The sequence below is a fragment of the Mirounga angustirostris genome, unplaced genomic scaffold (assembly GCF_029215605.1).
Source record: "Mirounga angustirostris isolate CCGP_5_RB_7025 unplaced genomic scaffold, mMirAng1.0.hap1 SCAF_3, whole genome shotgun sequence".
In the NCBI taxonomy this organism is placed as follows: Eukaryota; Metazoa; Chordata; class Mammalia; order Carnivora; family Phocidae; genus Mirounga; species Mirounga angustirostris.
Genome location: NW_026991711.1, coordinates 70,826,768 through 70,847,312, shown reverse-complemented (window position 1 = coordinate 70,847,312; position 20,545 = coordinate 70,826,768). Strand labels below are relative to the sequence as shown.

Here is a 20,545-nt window from a genome sequence, read left to right as displayed (position 1 = left end):
CACCCCCCACCCCCACTCCGCTCTGAGGAGCTTACGTGTCTAATAGGAGCAGATGCTTTGACATACAAAAGAAATAAACCTTGAAGGCAAGCCTTTAGCAATTTCTGATTTCTTTTTCCTTGATTCTTCCTAGAGTTTTCTCCCTCTCTACTCATGGCTCCTACTTGAGCCCAAAGCCTTGGTGAAATAGTAACAATAATAGTGACATTTATTGAGATGGTACTTTGTTATACGTATAGTATCTACCCCTTTAGAAGAAAAAACCAAGGCTTCAAGAAAATAGGAGATTTTATACCAAAGTCATAAATCTCTTAAATAAGCTGTCCAAGATAGAACATGAACCCAGATCCATCTGACTTCACCCTGTGCACTTAACTTCCTGTCAATGATGAAGTCATTATATCTGGAGTATACCTTTTCAAAGAATCATCATGCTTTTTTGCCCTAGCTGGGCTTTTCTAAGTAAATGCCCCAGGTACTCAGAGATGAGAATAGACTAAGAACTGAGAAGCAAAAGCAAAAGGATGTGAAACTCCTGAGGGTTTTATAATAGCCAAGTCATGACTTACTAACAGGACATGCCACAACCACACTGAGAATGAAAGGCTAAGCATTACTGAACATCTGTGTGTCATTCATTCTTTCATTAAATACGTATTGAGTCCTACCTTATGCCAAGCATTGTTCTGAGTCCCGTGGATACAGCAGTGAACAAAACAAATGGACAAAAATCCCTGCCTGTGGGGACTCCCTGGGCTCCCCAGTCTGTGTCTGTGTCAGGCATTTGGCCCTGGGAACTTGGAATGGGGTAAACCATGGTCCTTCCCCTGAAGTTTAAGAAGCCAAGACAGATGTGCAAGAACTTAACTGTAATGCACTGTGAACAGTACGGAGCGAGGTACAAAGTGCTGTGAGTGGTGGATTATTGGGTGGGTGTGGATGAACGGTTCCAAGGTTTTTCTCACTAGCTTAGGCGACCGAGGCCCTCAAGAGATCCCAGATCCACTGACGTGCCTGGAGGTCCTCTAGGGGCCTCACGACAAACTTCTGGGAAGTTGGAACCCCCTCAGGTAACACATACTGGCAAAGGCCTTTGTCATGTAGTGACCCTTATACCAGGTCTTCCTAAGTTGTGCAACAAGCAATTGATTAAATATAGGATTTTACATCTGTTTCTACCTCATTTTATTTCTTTACATTTCATTTTGCTCATTCCAGCTCTTCCTTCCACCTACTGAGCTCTTTTTAAAATGGTGTTTCAATAATCTTCAATATAATCTGTCCTTCCCAGCTTTGGGCCATCTAGAAATTTGATATCTTCATCTTCACCTTCTACCAAAACACCTGGATAGCAGGGTCATGTACAAGGTCCTTTGGCATAGTCTTAAGCCTTCTTTCTAGTCCAGCACAGATCAACTAATTAATGCCCTTTGATATAGTCATTCTATTAGCCAAGAACCCATGTAACTATCATTCAGGTTACACTGCTCTACCTTGTCCATAAGGACATGGTTGGAGATGTTGCCAAAAGTCTTGGCAAAGATCCCTCTTCCACCCCCAAAGGCGCACACACACACACACACACCCCTCTACCTTGGTAGAGGTTGGGGAGATCGCAATTGCTTTAAAATTCCAAATGAAAGATGAGAATACCCAAGTATCTGGCTCTAGCCAGCCTAGTACACTCAGGCCTGTTGTTCACACTTGGGTTTTGCTGCAATGGTGCCAAATGTCAGTCAAACAGAAGTGAAATGTTACCAGACAACCGTCCCATTTTGTTTTATTAATTTTTGAGTAGACAGGCATGGTGTCACAGCAACACACAAACACAGTTCAGTGTTAGCATTAAATACAACTTAAAACAAAGCAAATCTAATACATTTTAATGAAACGCAGAGCCATGATTATGCCGAGTGGTAATAAAATAGGAGTGATAAGACATTTTCACAACAATTGAAATAACTTTCTTACCCAGTAAAAAACCCCTGGGGTGAGAGGTAGGTAAAGAGAGGTCCTAAAAAAGGAAGAAGGGAAAAGGGGAAGGGAATTAGGACCATCTAGTAAGATCAGGTGTAAGAGTGGGTTTTGCCCTTCTTTAAATCAAGCAATTCCAAGTACTGTAGTGTTTCCAATCCCTGGAGGTGGCTGAATTTACGAGCTAGGAATTTGGGCAAGGAGAAGAGAGTCTAAGAGTATCTGTTTGGTTCTTCTAAAAGAAACCAAAGAATTTTAAAAATCAAAATAAACTAAAATCAACCAAAGCTGATTCTAGGAGGACTACTAAGATACTAAGGTGAAAGATAGTGCCTCCCTCAAGAATGGCAAGCAACAAGAGAAAAGCAGACATTCCTATGCAAGAGTTCTTTACCAGGGAAACAAAGAAATTGATGATTCAATTAAAATCATCCAGGAAGCTTTTTAAAAATTCAGACACCTAGATCACTCCAAAGCCCGCAAAATCAGGATCTCAAGGGAAGGCGTTATAGGCATGTGTATTTTTAAAAGCTCCCCAAATGGTTCTGACAATCATCCTAATCGATTATCTAGAACTTTGATGTATATAAGTTTTATACCTATGGGTGATTCAGAATTGCAGCCGAAGGAAGGAAAGACTGGGGAAAGCAAGATGAAGAAGTAAATTACACCAAGTGCCACAATGTCAATACGTGTAATAAAATGTAGTCAGATTGCTTTCCCACCACCTACCACCTAGGAAAAGGGCACTCTGACTGACATGGAGGATGGGGTGGTTGTTTTGATGCAATATGGAACAGGCTGCGTGGGATGTCAAAACATGAGGTTTTAGAAAACCCAAGAGAACTGGGCACTTGATTCACAGGGATAAAATGTTGTAGGAGGTGAAAGGAAGAGAGAAAACAGAAATGGGCCTTTTCAAAATCTAATCGGATTACTCTTGCCTCCAGTCTCCACATGCCAGAGCAGTTTCCAATTAACTCCCTTCTGGTAGGTCCGTCCCTCCTCTTCCCCTTCACTGTCATACGGCTACAGGTGGAAACTGTGTGTTCGAGGAGGGCGTGCTCTTTCTACCCTACGTGCCGTTTAACCTCCACCGTGCTGAAGCTCTACAAGATACACCCGGCGCTTTGTGACCTGTGCTAAGTCGCTGACAAATGCGAACACATTTGAAGTGTTTTGGTCACAGCTCTAGGAGATTTTAGAACGGCTGACCAAGATTTGTACAGTCATGAACCTAGAGGTGCTGACCTGCGAGCTTCCCCTCAGGGAAAGGAGGACCCTGTACACAAAAGGCTCACTGGGGCACGCAAGCCGTCATCCCACGTGCTCTCCTTTTCATTCTTATTTGTCAGCCTCTCGTGAAATAAGCACTTCCGTCTCCTCCATAACCATCCCATCCCCCAAGGATGGGAGCATCTATTTTGCCTCTTTCTGTTGTCTCCCAACTGCAGTCCTCTGCCCGGGAGCTCTTCCAGTCACTTCCATCTATTTTATCACTTTTTAATTGGTCATTACCCTGGGAATGTGAAACCTCTGAAGAGCAGAAGTGGGATGCTGGGAAACTCAGTGGCTGAAGAAAAGTCACCCACATTTCCCACAGGCAGTGCTGGGTTATTTTTACCAGTTGAGCACCCCAAGGACATTAGGAGCCCACGGAATACCCACTGCACAGCTCGCCCCCCATTTCATGTCTCCAGCATCAGGAGTCATCCACCTACTGTTCCCCCGCACAAAGGCTGGAAGGAAACGTACCGCGTACTACATACAGGTTTTATTTTAAATCAAATAAGCACAGGGCGCAAACTATTTATAAAATAGAGACACGATATGCCTTGGCAGGAACTGTGACTTACTATAGTACTGAACAACTCCTAGTGCTCTGTTGAGGCTACAGAATAAATTTAAATAGGTTGCCTCTAACACAAGGTGGCTGGAAAGAAAATGATAGAAAATTGAATCAGTTTTCATTCCAGGATTGACCACTCAGGATCTGTTTCATTTCTTGGTCTCTCAGATGGGGTATGATTTCAGGAACAATAAAGGCGTTTCCTTTACAATTAGCAAAGCAGCAATTCCTGTCTAACATTTTTCACAAGTGGATGTTGTGAAGAGAGTGCTGTAGTGAAGTCTTGCCATGTGATCTTGGGCAAATCACCTCAGTAGGCCTCAGTTCCTCAAAAAGAAAAGTAAGAGCACAAGACAAGGTCCGTCAACGTCCACTCGGCCCTAAAGCTGTCTGGCTTCCCAATTCTAAAACTTCCAAATAAGAAAAAAATGAGAATTAAAAACAGGAAGCCAAATTGAATAGTCCAGTCACCAAGCATGATGAGTAACTGTGAGGTGGACCGCTGCATGGGTGGATGGACGTCACCAGTGATAGAGTATATTATTGTTCCCAATTATTCAACCCCCTCCTTGGAAGAGGATTATACATCTCCACCTACTGCCATGTGACACCTTATAGAGAGAATATTTGCCAGTTTCACTGACAATGGCTTTGTCCACGTGACTTGCCTTGACCAATGGAACACAGCAGAAGTAAGGCATGCACCATCTGCAGTTAAGAACTTTTGAATGCTTCTGAACCCTCTTGCTCTTTCCCCTATGTCATGAGGATGGGGGGGGGTGGCAGTTACTGAAGGCATCATCGATCTCAAAATGAAGACAATGCAGGGAGCAGAATCACAGCCAAAGAAGAGCTGCAGATGACACAGCTATGTGAATAAGAAATACTGATCCATCACCCACCACTGGGCATATCTGATAAAGACTCAAAGAATGACAAGGATTGCTTGGCTATCATGTACTCTTAGAATAGAAGCTCCTGGCCACAGCAGCCTTATAATTCAGATAGCACCAGGGACGCCAGAAATATAAAACAATTCAAATATGTAACGCCAGCTGCCTCCCACAGGAATTTGGGGATGGCATGACACTGCCATCATGGCTGTGCCCACAATTCACCATGTATCTAATTGGAGCCAAATGTGATGAAGAGAGATCCTGGTCGCACCATCCAGAGGCCCCAGGCTACTGCCTGATTACTAAATTCCTTTAGGTCTACAGGAAAACTTGATCCTGGAGCCAAGTCACATAACCTTTGAAATCTCAGTGGTAGTTCCCCCTTCAGAGAGGTCTGTGCTTGTATTTTTTTGTGGTTGTTCGTCTAATGAAAACACAGTATTTAAAAATTTCTCAAAGAACAAATGGATCCTCTAGCTCAGTACGAGAAACACTGGATTCAATGATCCGTAAGGTCCCTTCCAATTCTGAAATAGGTCAATCTTAAAAGCATTATCGAATCCGGACATAATTGCCCTCACCATTTCACAGGTGAATATCATATCTATTAGTGGCACACATCAACCTGATGCAGCAAATTAGGGCAGAAAAACAGGTGAATTTTCCAAATGAATTGACAGCATAATTTAGGTAAAACGAACATGATTATAAGGCAAACCTGTCCCTACTTAATCAGACTGTTCAGAAAGTAATGTGTGTGTTACTTTAAGAGGGGAAAAAAATCAGAATTAGATTTACAATCTGTGAACATAGTCAAAATATAGAGCTCAAATCTATTTTTTTCATTCCTATATAGCCTGAGGGCAATAGCCAAAAGAAATTACTATTAAGTGTGAGTAATGCAAAATAGATTGTGTGTGAATTTCAATCCGAAATGTGTGAATTTAATATACACCTGCAAATTAAGAAGTGCCTTTTAATTTACAAAGTAGGCTTGGTTCATATGTGGAAAAAAATTCTATGCTACAGACAACTCCAAGACGGACTAACAGACTGCATGTGAACCTGGAAAAACACGGGGGAGTTCTGTAGCACTGGGAAGGTACCGTGACTGCAGAGCTGTGTCATCACCCACGGCGCATATGGATCAAACCACTGAGAGGGGCACTGTTGCTGGGTCTCCAGGGCCAGCCGCGGCCAGGGCAGCCACCATCCCAGTAGAGAACGCAGGTAAAGCAGTTTATCAACAACACAATAACCAGGAATCACAATAAGGTGCCTTGAAATGACATGGAAATAAAAGAAAATGAAATTTGTGTTTATTTAGACCATGACACCCAATTTTGCTCTAGGCCTTCTGCTTAGGAGCGGATTTCAAATCCAAGCTTTGCCATCAACCTGCAGTGAACATGTTTCTTCACATCAGTGTTCCTCAGAACGGTTTTGCTTACAGGGTCACAATGAAGAAAGGAGACCTTCTTGTATGATTACAGATTCTCCTTGCCCACCGGGGGTGTGAGAACCTACCACACACAAAGTACAGGAAGCAACGATTACATTGCTCCCTACCCTCACAGAGCTCACCATGTAGTGAGGAAAGAGAGGCGTTAAAGAACTTGCTCTAGGGCGCCTGGGTGGCTCAGTTGGTTAAGCGACTGCCTTCGGCTCAGGTCATGATCCTGGAGTCCCTGGATCGAGTCCCGCATCAGGCTCCCTGCTCTGCAGGGAGTCTGCTTCTCCCTCCGACCCTCCCCCCTCTCATGTGCTCTCTCTCATTCTCTCTCTCTCAAATAAATAAATAAAATCTTTAAAAAAAAAAAAAAAAAGAACTTGCTCTAATAAAAGGCAACCATCACTCGGATCCAAGTCACCAGGAAGGAGATGACAGCTATCTCTACCTGGATTCGTGTTCCTTCCCTTGCCACCTGCCAAACTCCTCTTCATGCTTCAGAACATGGCTGACATCACGTCCTCTGTGAAGCCTTCTTTGTCCTTCTCCTCCTCCACACCACTTCTCAGTCACATACTCACTGTTACCGACGCAGAGTATTGTGTGATGGTTTGTTTCCAGGCTTTCTCTAGCAGGACAAGTTCCTTAAAGCAGGGTTTCTATCTAGAACCTGCTGGGCATTCAGTAAGTTGAATGACTTAATAAAGGTCTAAACAGACCTACATAAATAATCTGTGTAAGATTCAAGTTAGAGTAGATGAAAAAATAAGTCTTGGCTAGATCCTCCAGACCCCCTTCCTGCATAATCCCTCATGCGTTACATAGAAAACCTCCTTACATGGAAAACCTTGGAAAGTTCCCTCTATGGAACCTGAGACCCTCTGACATCATGTAACACTTTTTCCTCCTTGGGAAAAGCAAGTGGGGCTAACAAACTACAACTCCAGTCTGTGATTCTTAAGCAAGGTACACAAGGATCTGTGTGCTCCTCTAGAAAGGTGTGTATGTATTTGCAATTAGAAAAACAGCATGTAGCCTGTAAATTCCCAACATAAAGAGCCTCCTTGTTGAGAAATCATGCTTGCTTTTCTGTTTCTATTGTAAATAGGGAGAAATATGATCTTGTGCTAACTGAGGCAAGAGAGTTCTAATTGGGTGCTACCACTAAACTCCAGTTTTTGGACCAGGAAAGGTATTAAAAGAAGTGAGAACAGAACCCTGCTTCCTCTTGCCCCTACCACATTTGCTAGAAAATCGCCAAACATTTCTCACAAATGCCTGGCAAAACACTTCTATGTACATGTCTACAACCACTAGGTAGGCCATGGCAATTCTGGGGTTCAGAACCTTTTGGACAATTAAAGAATCCTCACTTTCGGCGAAAGGCTGAAAGCAGTGCAGGTATTGCCTAGATAGAGCTCAGGCTGTATTCGTCACAGAATAAAAGGGTAGTGCAACACTTGGGTCTATTTCTGGTGTCCTCAGATTTCTCCTACATGGAAATAAAAGTACTGGAGTAAAGTCTAGCTCAGAAAAGACAGTGGCCCTAATTTTGGCAGACCCCAAACAGCCATTCACCCCAAGTCAAAAATGGCTCACTGCAAATCAATCTGACCCTAATTCATTATGACTGGCAAGGGCTAGGAATATTATTCACCGTTGCATCTACTTATTTCAGAGGGATTGACAAAGAGCTAGACTAGGCTTCCAGAGCTGCTTTACTTACAGAAAAAGAGAAAAAAACTCACACAAAACAAAAATAGCTAACTAGTGCTGTGCTGGTAAACTGGCTCTCTAAGGGGGTATGCAGAGGAAGCCTCAACTTGTAGTGTTTTGCTGATTTCCGTGGTATAAATACGCCCACTGAGGCCAATTCCAAGCCACTGATGGTTAGAAGACTCGCAGCAACCCTTAATATTCAGCAACTGACTCTGGGAAAGCCTGTCGTGTACCAGCTTAGCACACGTTTACCGAGGATTTACTGCAGTGCCGGAAACTGATACACACTTGACATTCAGGATCTCATTTCATCTCCCCAATGGTCCTGTCTTATTACCACTCCGTTTTCAGGTGGAATAACAGAGGCGCAGAGGATAAGTAGCCTGCCCACGGTCACACAGTTTGGAAGTGGTGGAGGTGGGGCTAGAACCCAGGTTTCTGGCACCAGAGTTGACGTTCTCACAATGCTGTAACGCCTCTCATGATCCAACCAACAGACCCCTTGTGTAAACGGCTGACGGATCTCCAGCCACACAGCCGGAGAGAGGCTTTGACCAGAGTACACACAGTGCAAATAAGCCTAACAACTGTGGTTCGTGGCACGCTTCGCCTAGTCACGGAATACATGAGGATTCTTTTCCTTTGAAAACTCCATATCCTCTTTCCTCGAGTCTCCCTTCTAGTCTGCCTCTCAGACCATAAATTAACACTTTCCTGTTAGTAACTAAGGATCTCTGCTCGACTCTTGCTTCTCCCTTCAACAGTTCCGTTCACATTTAACTGAAGAGTCCTTCTCCTCCTCCATGAGCAAGGAGAGGCCAGCCAGGAGTGGTGGCCCCGAGCCGATGAAAAGAAAAGGGCAACAATGGGCGCATCTGGAGAAGGTTTTAACAGAAGCCGCAGAAACAGTTGTGGACGTCGGCACAGGGATCCCTGACAAGTGAAAAAGAAGAAATGGACAGTGGCATTCACATCGTATCTACAAGTCAAGAATTACTTTAAGGCTGAGAAGAGGAAAACTCACAACAGGAATTACACTTGTCCCAAGGCATTCGAGGACAATCACGTCCAGACTGAGTAGAATCAGGAAAACCGTCGGTGGGACTGACTGGGAACTAGAATTCCTGGGTACCTGCGGGTCAGGGAGGCAGGCCGGCGGAAGACCCAGTCCCTGACCTCCCGTAGGTGTTTCCATTGTTCCAAGATTTTGTTGCCAAAAACAGTGAGTCTCTTACTAAAAACTCTAATATCTGCAGCTTAACCTTGAAATAAATTTCCTATTCCTTTAAAAACCTTCCAAATGAAGCAGTTCACAGGGTTAGCCAAAGGTAAATGAAAACTTCCACATAATTAGTGAGCATGATTTTTTAAACATTTTTAATGGAGCTCACGACTTATAATTGCAGCCAATGATTTCTTTCTTCCACTTGATCTATACATTTTTGTGAAGTAACTTTTTCACCACAACAGTCATGAAATTAAGCACTGAAATACACTGAATCACTGTACCCAGTGAGGCCACGGTTTAAAGAGAGAACAGAGTATATTTAACCTCATGGCTCTCCGTACAAATATTCTTCATTATTTTTAGAGGGCATTTTGTACCAATGAAATTATTTGTCAGTTTTTTCATATTTACAGCCTCTAATTTTCTAACTCTGTGATTACGGTTATAATTTACATACAAATAGTACTGTAAGTTACAAATATTCTGCAAACTACCAATATAGTCAGAGTGGAATACTCCCAAATATCTCATTGATGGAGAGGAATCATCACAGAAGTTTGCAGAACACTGTTCCAGGTTACCAGTGACGATGACCAGCACAATCCTGGTCGAACGAAATGGAAGTCGAGTCATGACTGACTTATAGGCCAAGGGCTTCTGGGAGACAGAAGAGCAGGTGCTGACTTGATTTCTATAAATATTCTTTTCTAAAACTACCTTAAAAGTCTTGTGAGCATATTTCCTTTGTAAAGTAATTGTCATATGGAAAAATAGAAGGTAAAAGGTAAAAGCATCCTCTCATGCAAGAGGTTTTTCATTTTAGCTTGAATTAAAAAAAAATTAGGTGTTAATTCTTAAAAGGAATTCATCGATTATAAAAATTTTTCCTAAAATATTAAGAGTTCATTTATAGCACAAACTAGCAATATGTATAAGAAATCAGTATGCCTTGAAAAGTACATAAAAGATGTTTTGTTTTCATCCCACATTAAACAATTCAGGGAAAAAATTATGGTCTCCACAAAGAACAGGAACTAAAGAGGTTATTTCTGGTGATTAGCAAATATGTATTGCACACAATTCTCTAATGAGAACCCAAGAAAATGGTGCCTTTCTTTTCATGTGAGTATTTGTGAATGCAGCTTCCAGCTGCCTTGAGCAACCTCCATTCCTTTGTTGCTATGTTTCAGGCAAATCTCTTCCAGAGTCATTCTGGTGTATGACATGCTGTCCAATTAGTTGGCAACGTATTTCCTTTTACCTTCACTGCAATGACCTTACTTTTTCTAGGAAGATTTCGTACAATCACCCCGCTGAATTAAAACTACACAAAAAGCTGTGCCGGCAGACCGACTGCTAGGCAACACAAACCTGTTGAACTAAAGCTCAGGTGAGAAACATTTCTGAAGAGAGATGAGAACAATTGCAGTCTTTCGCAATAAATTATTAATTTAATCCAGAAACTTACAGTAATGTCTTACTAGAATTTGTAAGCACAGGTAAAAACAGGAAAGATAATCTATAAGAATTTAAGCATTTTATGAATGTATGTATGTATATTTGAATATGTATGCATATTCATCATGTATGTGATGGGTCCCCCCCAAATAGTTTATTTCGTTTGATGTCTGATCGACCCACATTTGTCTCCGGTGCTATGACTTTGGGAAGGCCGTACAGAAAACATCAGTGCACTGTGTTTTCAAGAGAGCACACTGTTATTTATTACAAGCTCTTTGCAGAGACCTGCTTTGAAGAGAAACAAATGAAGCAAGTTCTTTCAGTAAAAGCAGAATAACTTATTACAGTAAATTCAGAACTAGCTTAGATTTTGAAATATGCGCTCTGCATTGTAAACTGAACTGAAATATTTCATCCACATTCATCTTTGAAGGAAAAAAAGTTTAGATTGGGGAAACGGCTTTTAAAAAAAAGGCTGATGGAATTCATGACAAGGGTTCCTAAGGCTGCTTGGAAACCAAATTGTTCTTAAAAAATAACTTTGATGAGTTAAGTGCAAATGAATCAGAAACATATGGATTAAATTTCCCTTAAAATACACAAGGGTTTAAAAATTAGAGGAAATATGCTTGGTAAAGTACATTTGAGAAATGTTACAAAACATATTTCAAAATGTTTAAAAAATAGCTTGAGGTATTTTACAAATTGCAAACGAAGCTTGATTCATCCATCTCTAATTACATAATAATTACTAACACTATAGTGCAGGATTTATGTTCTGTAATACAGTAGTCATACCATGATTAGTTATTTGTCTAAAAAAGTTATTCAAGATGTGCTAATTGAAAGCATTTTGAACATTCAGAACCAAACTCAGTTCTGGGGTAGCACTTCTAATATAGACAATGAGCCCGGGGCCAAGTACACGGGGATGGCTCTCCTGATAACTGACAATGACCATACATACAGCTAATGACTTGAGCTGTCATCCAGTGGGCAGAACACTGTCGGGGATCTTAATAAAAGTAACTGATAGAGCTTTATGTCGCTTAAGCTGATGGTCTAAATACAATTTATGGAAACTTTCAGAATGACTGGTTCATATAATAAAGTCTGTCCTGCAAAACAAGTAGGTGTATATTTACACTCTGATACAGCTCTGACAGTGACATTCCCCAATTCATTTAAATCCCACAACACAAGAGGCTACAAGTAGTCTCCTGGTAAAAAAAGCATTACAGGAGGGGCGCCTGGGTGGCTCAGTCAGTCGAGCAGCTGGCTCCTGGTTTCAGCTCAGGTCATGATCTCAGGGTCCTGGGATGGAGCCCCACATCAGGGCCCATGCTCAGTGGGGAGTCTCCTTGGGGGGGGTTCTCTCACTCTCCCTCTGCCCCTCCTCCACTCTCTTTCTCTCTAAAGTAAATAAATAAATCTTTCAAAAAAAAAAGCATTACAGGAAAGAGAAGGTAAGAATGATTAATAACCTCAGAAAAATGAGTGAATATAATAACATTTATTTCAAGAATTGAGTACTTTTGCGTTTACATTGTTAAAAGTAATCTTGCAATACAGCAAACAAAGAAATAGGCTCTGGAACTAAACTGACCTAATTCCATTCCTTCTTCCACTTCTTAGGGGCCAAATGACTAGAGCAAGTCATTCTCTAAAGCTCAGTTTCCTCTTCTGCAGAAAGAGTAATGGTATATCTTACAGCTAATGTACAGATTTAATAAAGCAATAAGGTAAAGTATTTAGTACGTAGCAAACATTATAAATGTTAGTTCCAATCTATAACATCAATTTATCTTATATTTCTTATGAGCTATCACTAACTTGGGTGAATGCGCTGTATTGGCATCATGCTTCAGAGGCTTAAAGGTCCTTAAGAAACGTTTTTGCTGTCTGGTTTACTTTCTTTAAAGCTTATCTGCAGCATTCTTCAAGATCAAAAATAGATACAAGTCTTATTGCCCAGTTCAAAATGTGATCTTGAAAGCACATCATAAAATTTCCCTGGGTTCGGGTCTTTCACCTGTAAGATAAGAGGACTGCACCATGTCATTTGCTCCCAATTTCATTTGCTCTGGGTTGCTGCTGAACATCTCTCAAAACTTACATGACAGGTCCAGAGATGACCTTAGAAAAATTAAAACTAGAGAAGAGTTGGCCATAAACTTTTCTGATCATAAAGAGGATAGGAAGTAGCCACCGAACACACTGCTCCTCTCCCTTGATTCCTTTCCCACGTGTCCTGGTGTGGCAGGAGCAGCGGTGGTGGGCAAGGAGCTGGACACATCCTGGGGGAATCCCTGTATCTGTCCGGGCCAGCTGCAGCGGCCTGAGGTCATGTCCAGCCAGGGAGGGAGGAAAGCACACTGGCCATAGCCTCCAGAATCCGAGCCTGATGAGAGCCCCCGCTTACCCTCTCTGCCTACCCATTTGCAAGGCAGCAGCTGACACTGGCCAAGCAATGCTTATACCTTCCCTCACAGTTTCCAACTACATCCCTGGCTTCTCTGGGCAAACACCCCAACATTCAAGTATGCTCCACCATACGAGCCAGTCACCACATGACATCACATGACATCACCAGACAGCACTGGAGAAAGTGGCAAGGACTGAAGCGAGTGGGAAGGCTCTCGCCACAAATGTCTCCTATTTTTTTTGTTCCATTTACCTAATTCTTTACCTTGATAGGCTTTAACAGATCAAATCTTCAGTAATGGTCACAGAAAGAAGGGCAGGGCCGTGGAATTAAACTGATGTTAGGTGCTTTCCGGCTATAAATATCATACGACGAACATGACAATATAATCAAGCATAAACATCTACTTCACACTTGGGTCTACCAGGAACACTTCTGGGAACCAAAGATAAAGCTAAAAAGGCCACAGTCTAGAGAAATGACACAAAGCACTAAAGCTCTAAGACTGAGCAGCTTCCTACTACTCCTCAGCCCCAAATGGCTATACCCCTAATTTACCCATAATTCTAACAAGCCGTTTAATGACTATTTCACTGGGTTCACTACAGACTGGAGGTAGGAACTGGAAGAGGAATAAAGGTTGTCAGCCTGATAACAGAAGAGTAAAAATGCTATTAGAGCAAACACCAAAACTCAAAGACCATTTAGTGACAGGCAGAAAAGCCCTGCTCCCCACCCCCCCGCCCCCCACCCCCGCTAGCTGCTGAGGGTAGCGTATCTTAAGGATAACTCTGAATCACAAAGAAAAGGTTAAGCTCAAATTCTCTATTTTACAAAGTCAGAGAACAAGTATGATACAGTCTAGCAAGGTTTCAATAAAAGCCAACTAAAAATAGATAAGCATATGAAAAGATGTTCAACATGTCATTAGAGAACTGGAAATTAAAACAGCAATGTTATACCAGTACACACTTATTAGAGTGGCAAAATCAGAACACTGACAACACCAAATGCTGGAGAGGATGTGGGGCAACAGGAACACTCATTCATTGCTGGTGGGAATGCAAAATGGTACAGCTACTGTGGAATGCGGTTTGGCAGTTTCTTAGAAAATTAAACACACTCTTGCCATATATTCCAGCAATCACACTCCTAGGTATTTACTCAAATGAGTTGAAAACTTATGTCCACACGAAAAACCGCACATGAACGTTTACAGCAGTTTATAGCAATTTCTAAAACTTGTAAGCAACGAAGATGTCCTTCAAACAGACTTGAACATCCATGTAACAGACAAAAAGAAATGAACTATTAAGCCTCAAAAAGACATGGAGGAACCTTAAGTGCAAATTGTTAAGTAACTGTAGGATTCCAACTATGTAATATTCTGGAAATGGCAAACTACAGAGACAGTGTAAAAAAAAAAAAAAAATCACTCAGAGCCAGGAGGATTTTTAGGGCACTGGAACTATTCTGTATGATCCTGTAATGGCAGATATACCACATTGTACTTTTATCAAAACCCAATGAACTGTACAACACAGAGTGAACCTTAATGTAAACTATGTACTTAGTAATAATGTAATAATAATGTACCAATAGTGATTCAAGTATCACAAGTGTACTACACTAAAGCAAGATATTAATAAAAGGGGTTGAAGCGTGGAGGGGAGCAGAGGAGGGAGGAAGAACTCTCCTCGCTGTTGAATTTTTCTGTAAATCTAAACAGCTCAAAAAAATAAAGTCTATGAATTAAAAAAATAGTTTTGGGAGATCCATAAGATACAATCATCTGGAAAATTCACCATATGGAACATCCATTTTGCAATGTGTTAGACACATAAGGCAAGTGTATTTATTAAACCTGTTAGAATTAATTAAAAAGCCACTCTTATCTTACCTGCATCAAACTTGAAATTATCAGTATAATGCATGGCAAACACAAAAGGTCAGGTTTACAATATGTGATTTTTTTAAGAACGGAAACTCTGGGAAAAGTCATTCCTTACTAGTGAGGGGTTTGTCACTCTCACTGGTGCCAGCAAGTGTAGATCAAATAGGGACCACAAAGAAAACACCAACAAGCAACACTCTAGAAATTTATTACCAAATTATAACCTATGCACAAAGACAACTAAGCTCATGAGACTAGCAAAGTAGCAGCACAAAATGTAAGAAAAAGAACGTTTAAGAAGTACAATTTAGAAACGTCATCTTCTTTGAATTAGGTTCAAAATACTGAGAGACAAACACCGAAACAAAAATCATAACCATACACAAACCATCTTAGCATGTAATGATCTGTTGGAAACCATCCACACAACGGTAACTGAAGGCGACTCCCTGTTGCCGTACCAACACATGAATAGACCTATGTCCATTTCTGTGTGTTTTCATAAAATACATGGATTTTTAGAGAATAGACACAAGAATAGTTAGATTCCAAGATTTTTACTGTTATCACATTAGTTTGCATTTATGAAGCTATGAGAAAAGAAGGGACTGTGTGTCATGTTTGAAACTGCTCCTTGAAATGAAACACATCCGAATAATGAAGCCACACCAAAAAGAGAAAGAATCATCCAGACATTTCACAGAGGCTTAATTTGGAATAGATAGCTTTGCAAAGGCAAATATTTTAAATAAAAAATTCAAGATTAAAAAAAAAGGTAGTTGGGGGGAGGAGGGCAAGAGGAGTGAGAAGGAAGTACTTAAACAAATCTGCATAGATGATGAACAGAATTTAAATATGGTTTCAGTTCATTTCCTCCTAAAACTATGCCTGGTTAACTGAGGTAGACTCTGGAAAAAACAAGTGCAAAGATTCAGGTTTTCCAAAGGGCAATATTTGGTCATTTCAGAAGTTGTAAAATGAAAGCGCATTTTATGAGCACAAAATCAAGTGGAAGCCCTTTTACAGGAAGAAAACCTCTATACTAATTCCCTATTTGTTGTGCCAAACTTCCAAATGTATAAAACCTACACACTGCCGGTGACAAAGCAGTATCCAGGTTATTTATAGACATACATGAAATAAGGTTGATCAAGACATGAGAATGGTAAAATAAAAAGAATAAATGACATTACCTTATTAGTTTTCCTTTATTTATTAAGAAGTCACTTGGAAATTTAGAAATACCACTGGGTTAAAGAGTTGTCTGGAGCCAAAAAACCTAGTAAACATCTCAAGAATTACTGTTAATTTGTGAATGTTTAAAAATGTATCTATTATCTTAGGGATTTTATTTTTAAAGTGCTTTCTGCATTAAGAAACAATATTAAAAGCAAATAGCCTTTAAAAATTAAATAAAGCCCAATTTAAAGTATAAATAAGTAAATATAGTAATTAACGGAGTTTTTAGCTTTTTTCTGCAAATGTAATTAGTGGAGATGAGAATATAACATTTGGGGTTCAAATATTTTTATTCCCTAACAAGCCCTCCAACTGTAATTCCTATTCTTCTCTATTGTGACAGATTTTTAGATTCACATAAATATTATGTGCATCACAGATTAAGTGATATGTAAAAAAAATCATAAAATCAAAACAGTTAAGGAACAAAAGACACAAAAAATGCTAAAAAAAAAAAAAAAAAAAAAAGGTTTCATTCAAGTTCATGTGGCCCTTTCTCGGAAAAGGCCAGCAAATATCCTTAACGTTTTATGCCTATCACACAGGATATAGGCTAAGGTGATTTATCACTAAGACAAAAGAAAGAGTGGGGATCTACTATTACACAAAAAGGACTCAATAGTCAAGATAATACTGAAGGTGCCAAAGCCCACACAGTATGAAATACCTGCCTAAGTCCTTCACTTTACCTCCAGGTAGGGTGGAGGAGAGAGAAACATAACTATGCCAACTGGCTACCATTTTACAATTCTCATCTAAATTCAATAGCATATAGTACAAAAAACTTCCAGTGCAGGAGTTCACACAAACTCAAGCTGTGCAAAACCTAAAGAATATCAATAACTTCACATTCAACAGAGTCAGGCTACATATAGCCAAGTGAAAGAGTGAGCGTTATATTGTACACTGGGGCTGTAAACACGCTTTTTTTCTTTAAGTACCTGTATGTTTGTTCATAGTAGATTCACCAGACATTTGCTTGCTCACTTTTTGAGTAATTAGTGGTTTCAGCCTATACTTTGACAGTCAAATATCACATCATAAAAACTGCAATCTCAGGAGCTCAACTGAAGCCCCTAATTATGCAGCTAGACCACAACACATTTCCTCTTCCAAGCTGCCTTGCTTTTTCTGGAGATAGAGGTCCAAGTCCAAAGTGTATTTTGATCACGCTAGAAGGTCTACACTGCTACTGACTAGAAGATGGAAGTCTGTGATGCCATTGTCTGTTTTCCTGCTTGGATTTCTAGGTTTCAGCCTACATTTAAAAGCCATTTGTCTGGTACATTTCATCTAAACTAAGTTCCTTTAAAAAATAAAGTGATTATAAGAGCAAAATGTTTACCATAATTACATGTGTACATGTTTACAATAAACATGAACTTCGGGAAATAGTTCGTGAAAATCACCGGATCTATTATAATTACATTGTTCAAAGAAACTTATTTTAAAACAGATTTAAAGAAGAAAAAGAGAAAAACCTGTATATATTATCTTTCCAAAGCACACACAGATTACTGTGCCTCTCCTTTTAAGATCTGAACTTGTTTCATTAGTTGGATCCAGAAGCCACACAGTGTAATTATAGAAAGTGCCCAGTCAGAACTGCACAGCCTGGTCCAACTTTGTAAGCCACAGAGCTCCCGCCCGAGGGTCTTGTACATGGTAAGCAACCAATATAAATTTGCTGAACGAAGGAACTATCTGATATTTGCAAGACAGAACTGTATAAAACTCAGTCCTAACCTCATTGTGTTGCAGAGCCCAAAACACTCATGTTTTCAGATGAAGTATTTGATAATGCAACATAGAAAAAAACAAAGCAAAACACAACAATTTTCTCATTCTGGGTAAGGCAACACACTGTCTTGCAATAAAGACAGCGTACATACAATGTACAGTAAAGGCTGGTTGGAACACCTGAGCAATCTCCTCAGGATCCTCTAAGGGGGTTAAGAAATACAAAGCAATCACCATCCACTGACAGAGCCAAATGAGAAATGAGGGCAATAAATAATTAAAAAAGCACACCTGATTCACCATCATAGCAAAAATAAGCTTCTACGAAGCTTGAGTGTCCAAATACTACTTAACTGATAATTTTTAAAAATCACAATTACCATATTATTACCCATGAAGAATTTTAAAAAGAAGAAATATATGCCAACGCAAATAACACAAAACCTAGAAAAACAGTCTAACAAGTTTTAGCGATCAAAACACACGTTTTAATGGCTGCCCCTGGGACTTCAGGGAAAAAAAATATGTTACTGGATGGCAACAGTTTGCAAGATTATCTTAATGTGATCATTTATTTCTTTATTTAAAAAGTTAATGAATAAAAGAAAACTTACTTCAATGTTTTAAATGAATTCATTCAATTAAAATAAAATCATGATGTCTTATGATTTTCACTTTAATCAACTATTTCTCAGAGGAAAGGGGGGTAATTTATAGCATTATATAAAATCCTAAAGTCTAGAATCAGACTTAAGTTATCTGAAAATTATATAATTCTTAATAGGGAAAAAAATCTTTCAAAGCAAGATACTAAGAGTTTTTTTGTTAAGTGTCTAAAAAGTTCTATTATTATTAGTTTCAAACCAGCTGGGTGCTCTCCAAAACTGAGAATTGAAGACAGCATCAAATACAAATTTTAAAAAGCATCACTATCCAAAGCAAAGGCTGTCCAACCCAAATGGGATAAATGTAATTTAAAAAAATGAACACCAGGATATCCTACATGCCATCTACTTTTTCTGGCCTCTTTTTATTGTCTAATTCCTGCCGAACTCAATGTGTATGTCAGATTTCTATCCTAATCTTACTGTAGTGTACAAGTTCTCAACCTAGACAAGGAATACTTTTAAAATTTTAAAATGAACATCACTTATTATGGACAATGCTATTTTGTTAAACTAGCTGTCTGGAAAACTATAAAGATTTTGTTGTTTGTTTTGCATTAGCCACAGGAGAGTGGACTTCCTTAGAATATCAAAGTATTTATTTAGAATATGAAAGTCAAGTTCAGCAAAAATCAAACATTGTTACAGCTGAGGAAAATAAAGGACTTATCCATTTGAATGTATTGATAGAAAAGTGAAAACAAACCTAGAATTCAAGAATGAAGAAATGCTTCTTATGCAATCATAATATTTTTCCCATCCTTCCAACATAAGTACCAGCAAAAAATACTGAAAACCAGAGAAACAACCTGACAAAACGCTTCAAAGACCACAAGGCTTGAGGAGATCATAAAGCTGAATAAATGAATAAATAGCTAATAGCAGAAATGGTGGGGGAACAGAGGGTAAAAATTCAACTATATGACAGACTGTGACAGTAAGAGTTAAATTCTAAAAGTTTCACTAACAAATTCATTATTTAATTCAAAACTATCATTTTTAACAATAATGAATTTGACACAAACCCAGTCCTGATGTTAAAAGTCAACATACATGGGTCCCTCACGCTCAGAGCGAAGAATAGAAAAAAACAAAAAGCAACAAATGCAAGTGAGAAAGAGAGGTCCTTCTAACCCTTTTGTAAACAAGCTTCTACAAGAGCATACTGATCGCTCTTCGGCCTCCCTGCACACCGCTTTGCACGTGCAATATTAACGCGTGAACACGTGGAAGTACCGGCACAAAGCCCGGTGATGGAGACTATCAGGCTCCCTATGTAAGCTTTCCTTCTTTCCCAACTACATTTATATTCTTTGTGGTTTTAGGTTTTTTGCCTTTAAGGGAAACATCTCTCCAATGAAAAGTTCTAAACCTGTTTTTAAAAAAAACTGCAGGGAATTTCTTCACATTTTATAAGTAAAAATACCAGAAATGAAAGAGCTGACAGAAATTCAAGCAGATCCAAATTCAACCATCCATTTTTCATACTTCTCCAAGTCTGCAGCAGAGACAGACTTAGCAATTTTCTTAAGAGCCAATTCAAAGTCTCCTTTGGTAACAGGCATCTGAAGTTCCTCTTTAGAAAGTGCACGGATCTCCTCTGGACCTAAGCCATTGATTCGCCGTCTCATTGCCATTAAAGAGGCGTCCCTAAAAACATACAAAATCAGTGAATCCATACTGATGCAAATGTTTTAAACACTGTCAACTGTAACAAAGTTAAGAGAAAACATTCAAACGATCATTTTATGTGTTTTTACGATGCTGCTCAAAAGTTCCCATTTTAGAGATATCCTGACGGTTTGGAAAAGGTTAAAACAGGATGCAAATGACTTAAACATAAAATGTACTATTAATGAATCCTAAAAGTCAAGGTTGGGCTCAGATAGTACTGAACTTTCTTTTCCCCACTTGCTCTTCAAAGGCAGCCAAGAAAGTTAGGAAACAGAAGTAGAGTTTTGAAATACTGAATTGCACACTTGAAAATGAACACATGGCTAATGTT

General features: G+C 39.6%; 1 protein-coding gene across 6 annotated transcripts in view; it reads right to left on the bottom strand.

The window, feature by feature from the left end:
* The window catches only part of KATNAL1 (katanin catalytic subunit A1 like 1), a 114,277-nt gene that overhangs the window by 21,251 nt on the left and 72,481 nt on the right, over positions 1 to 20,545 (bottom strand). For 5 of the 6 annotated variants that reach the window (XM_045870252.3, XM_045870251.3, XM_045870255.3 and 2 more), the window contains exon 11: positions 2,506 to 20,190. The exons of the other annotated variant lie outside the window; for it this stretch is intronic. In XM_045870252.3, the coding sequence (XP_045726208.1) occupies positions 19,992 to 20,190 (199 nt within the window). In that variant the 3' untranslated portion in view covers positions 2,506 to 19,991. Of the gene's footprint in view, positions 1 to 2,505; positions 20,191 to 20,545 lie in introns of those variants that run through there. 6 annotated transcript variants of the gene reach the window in all.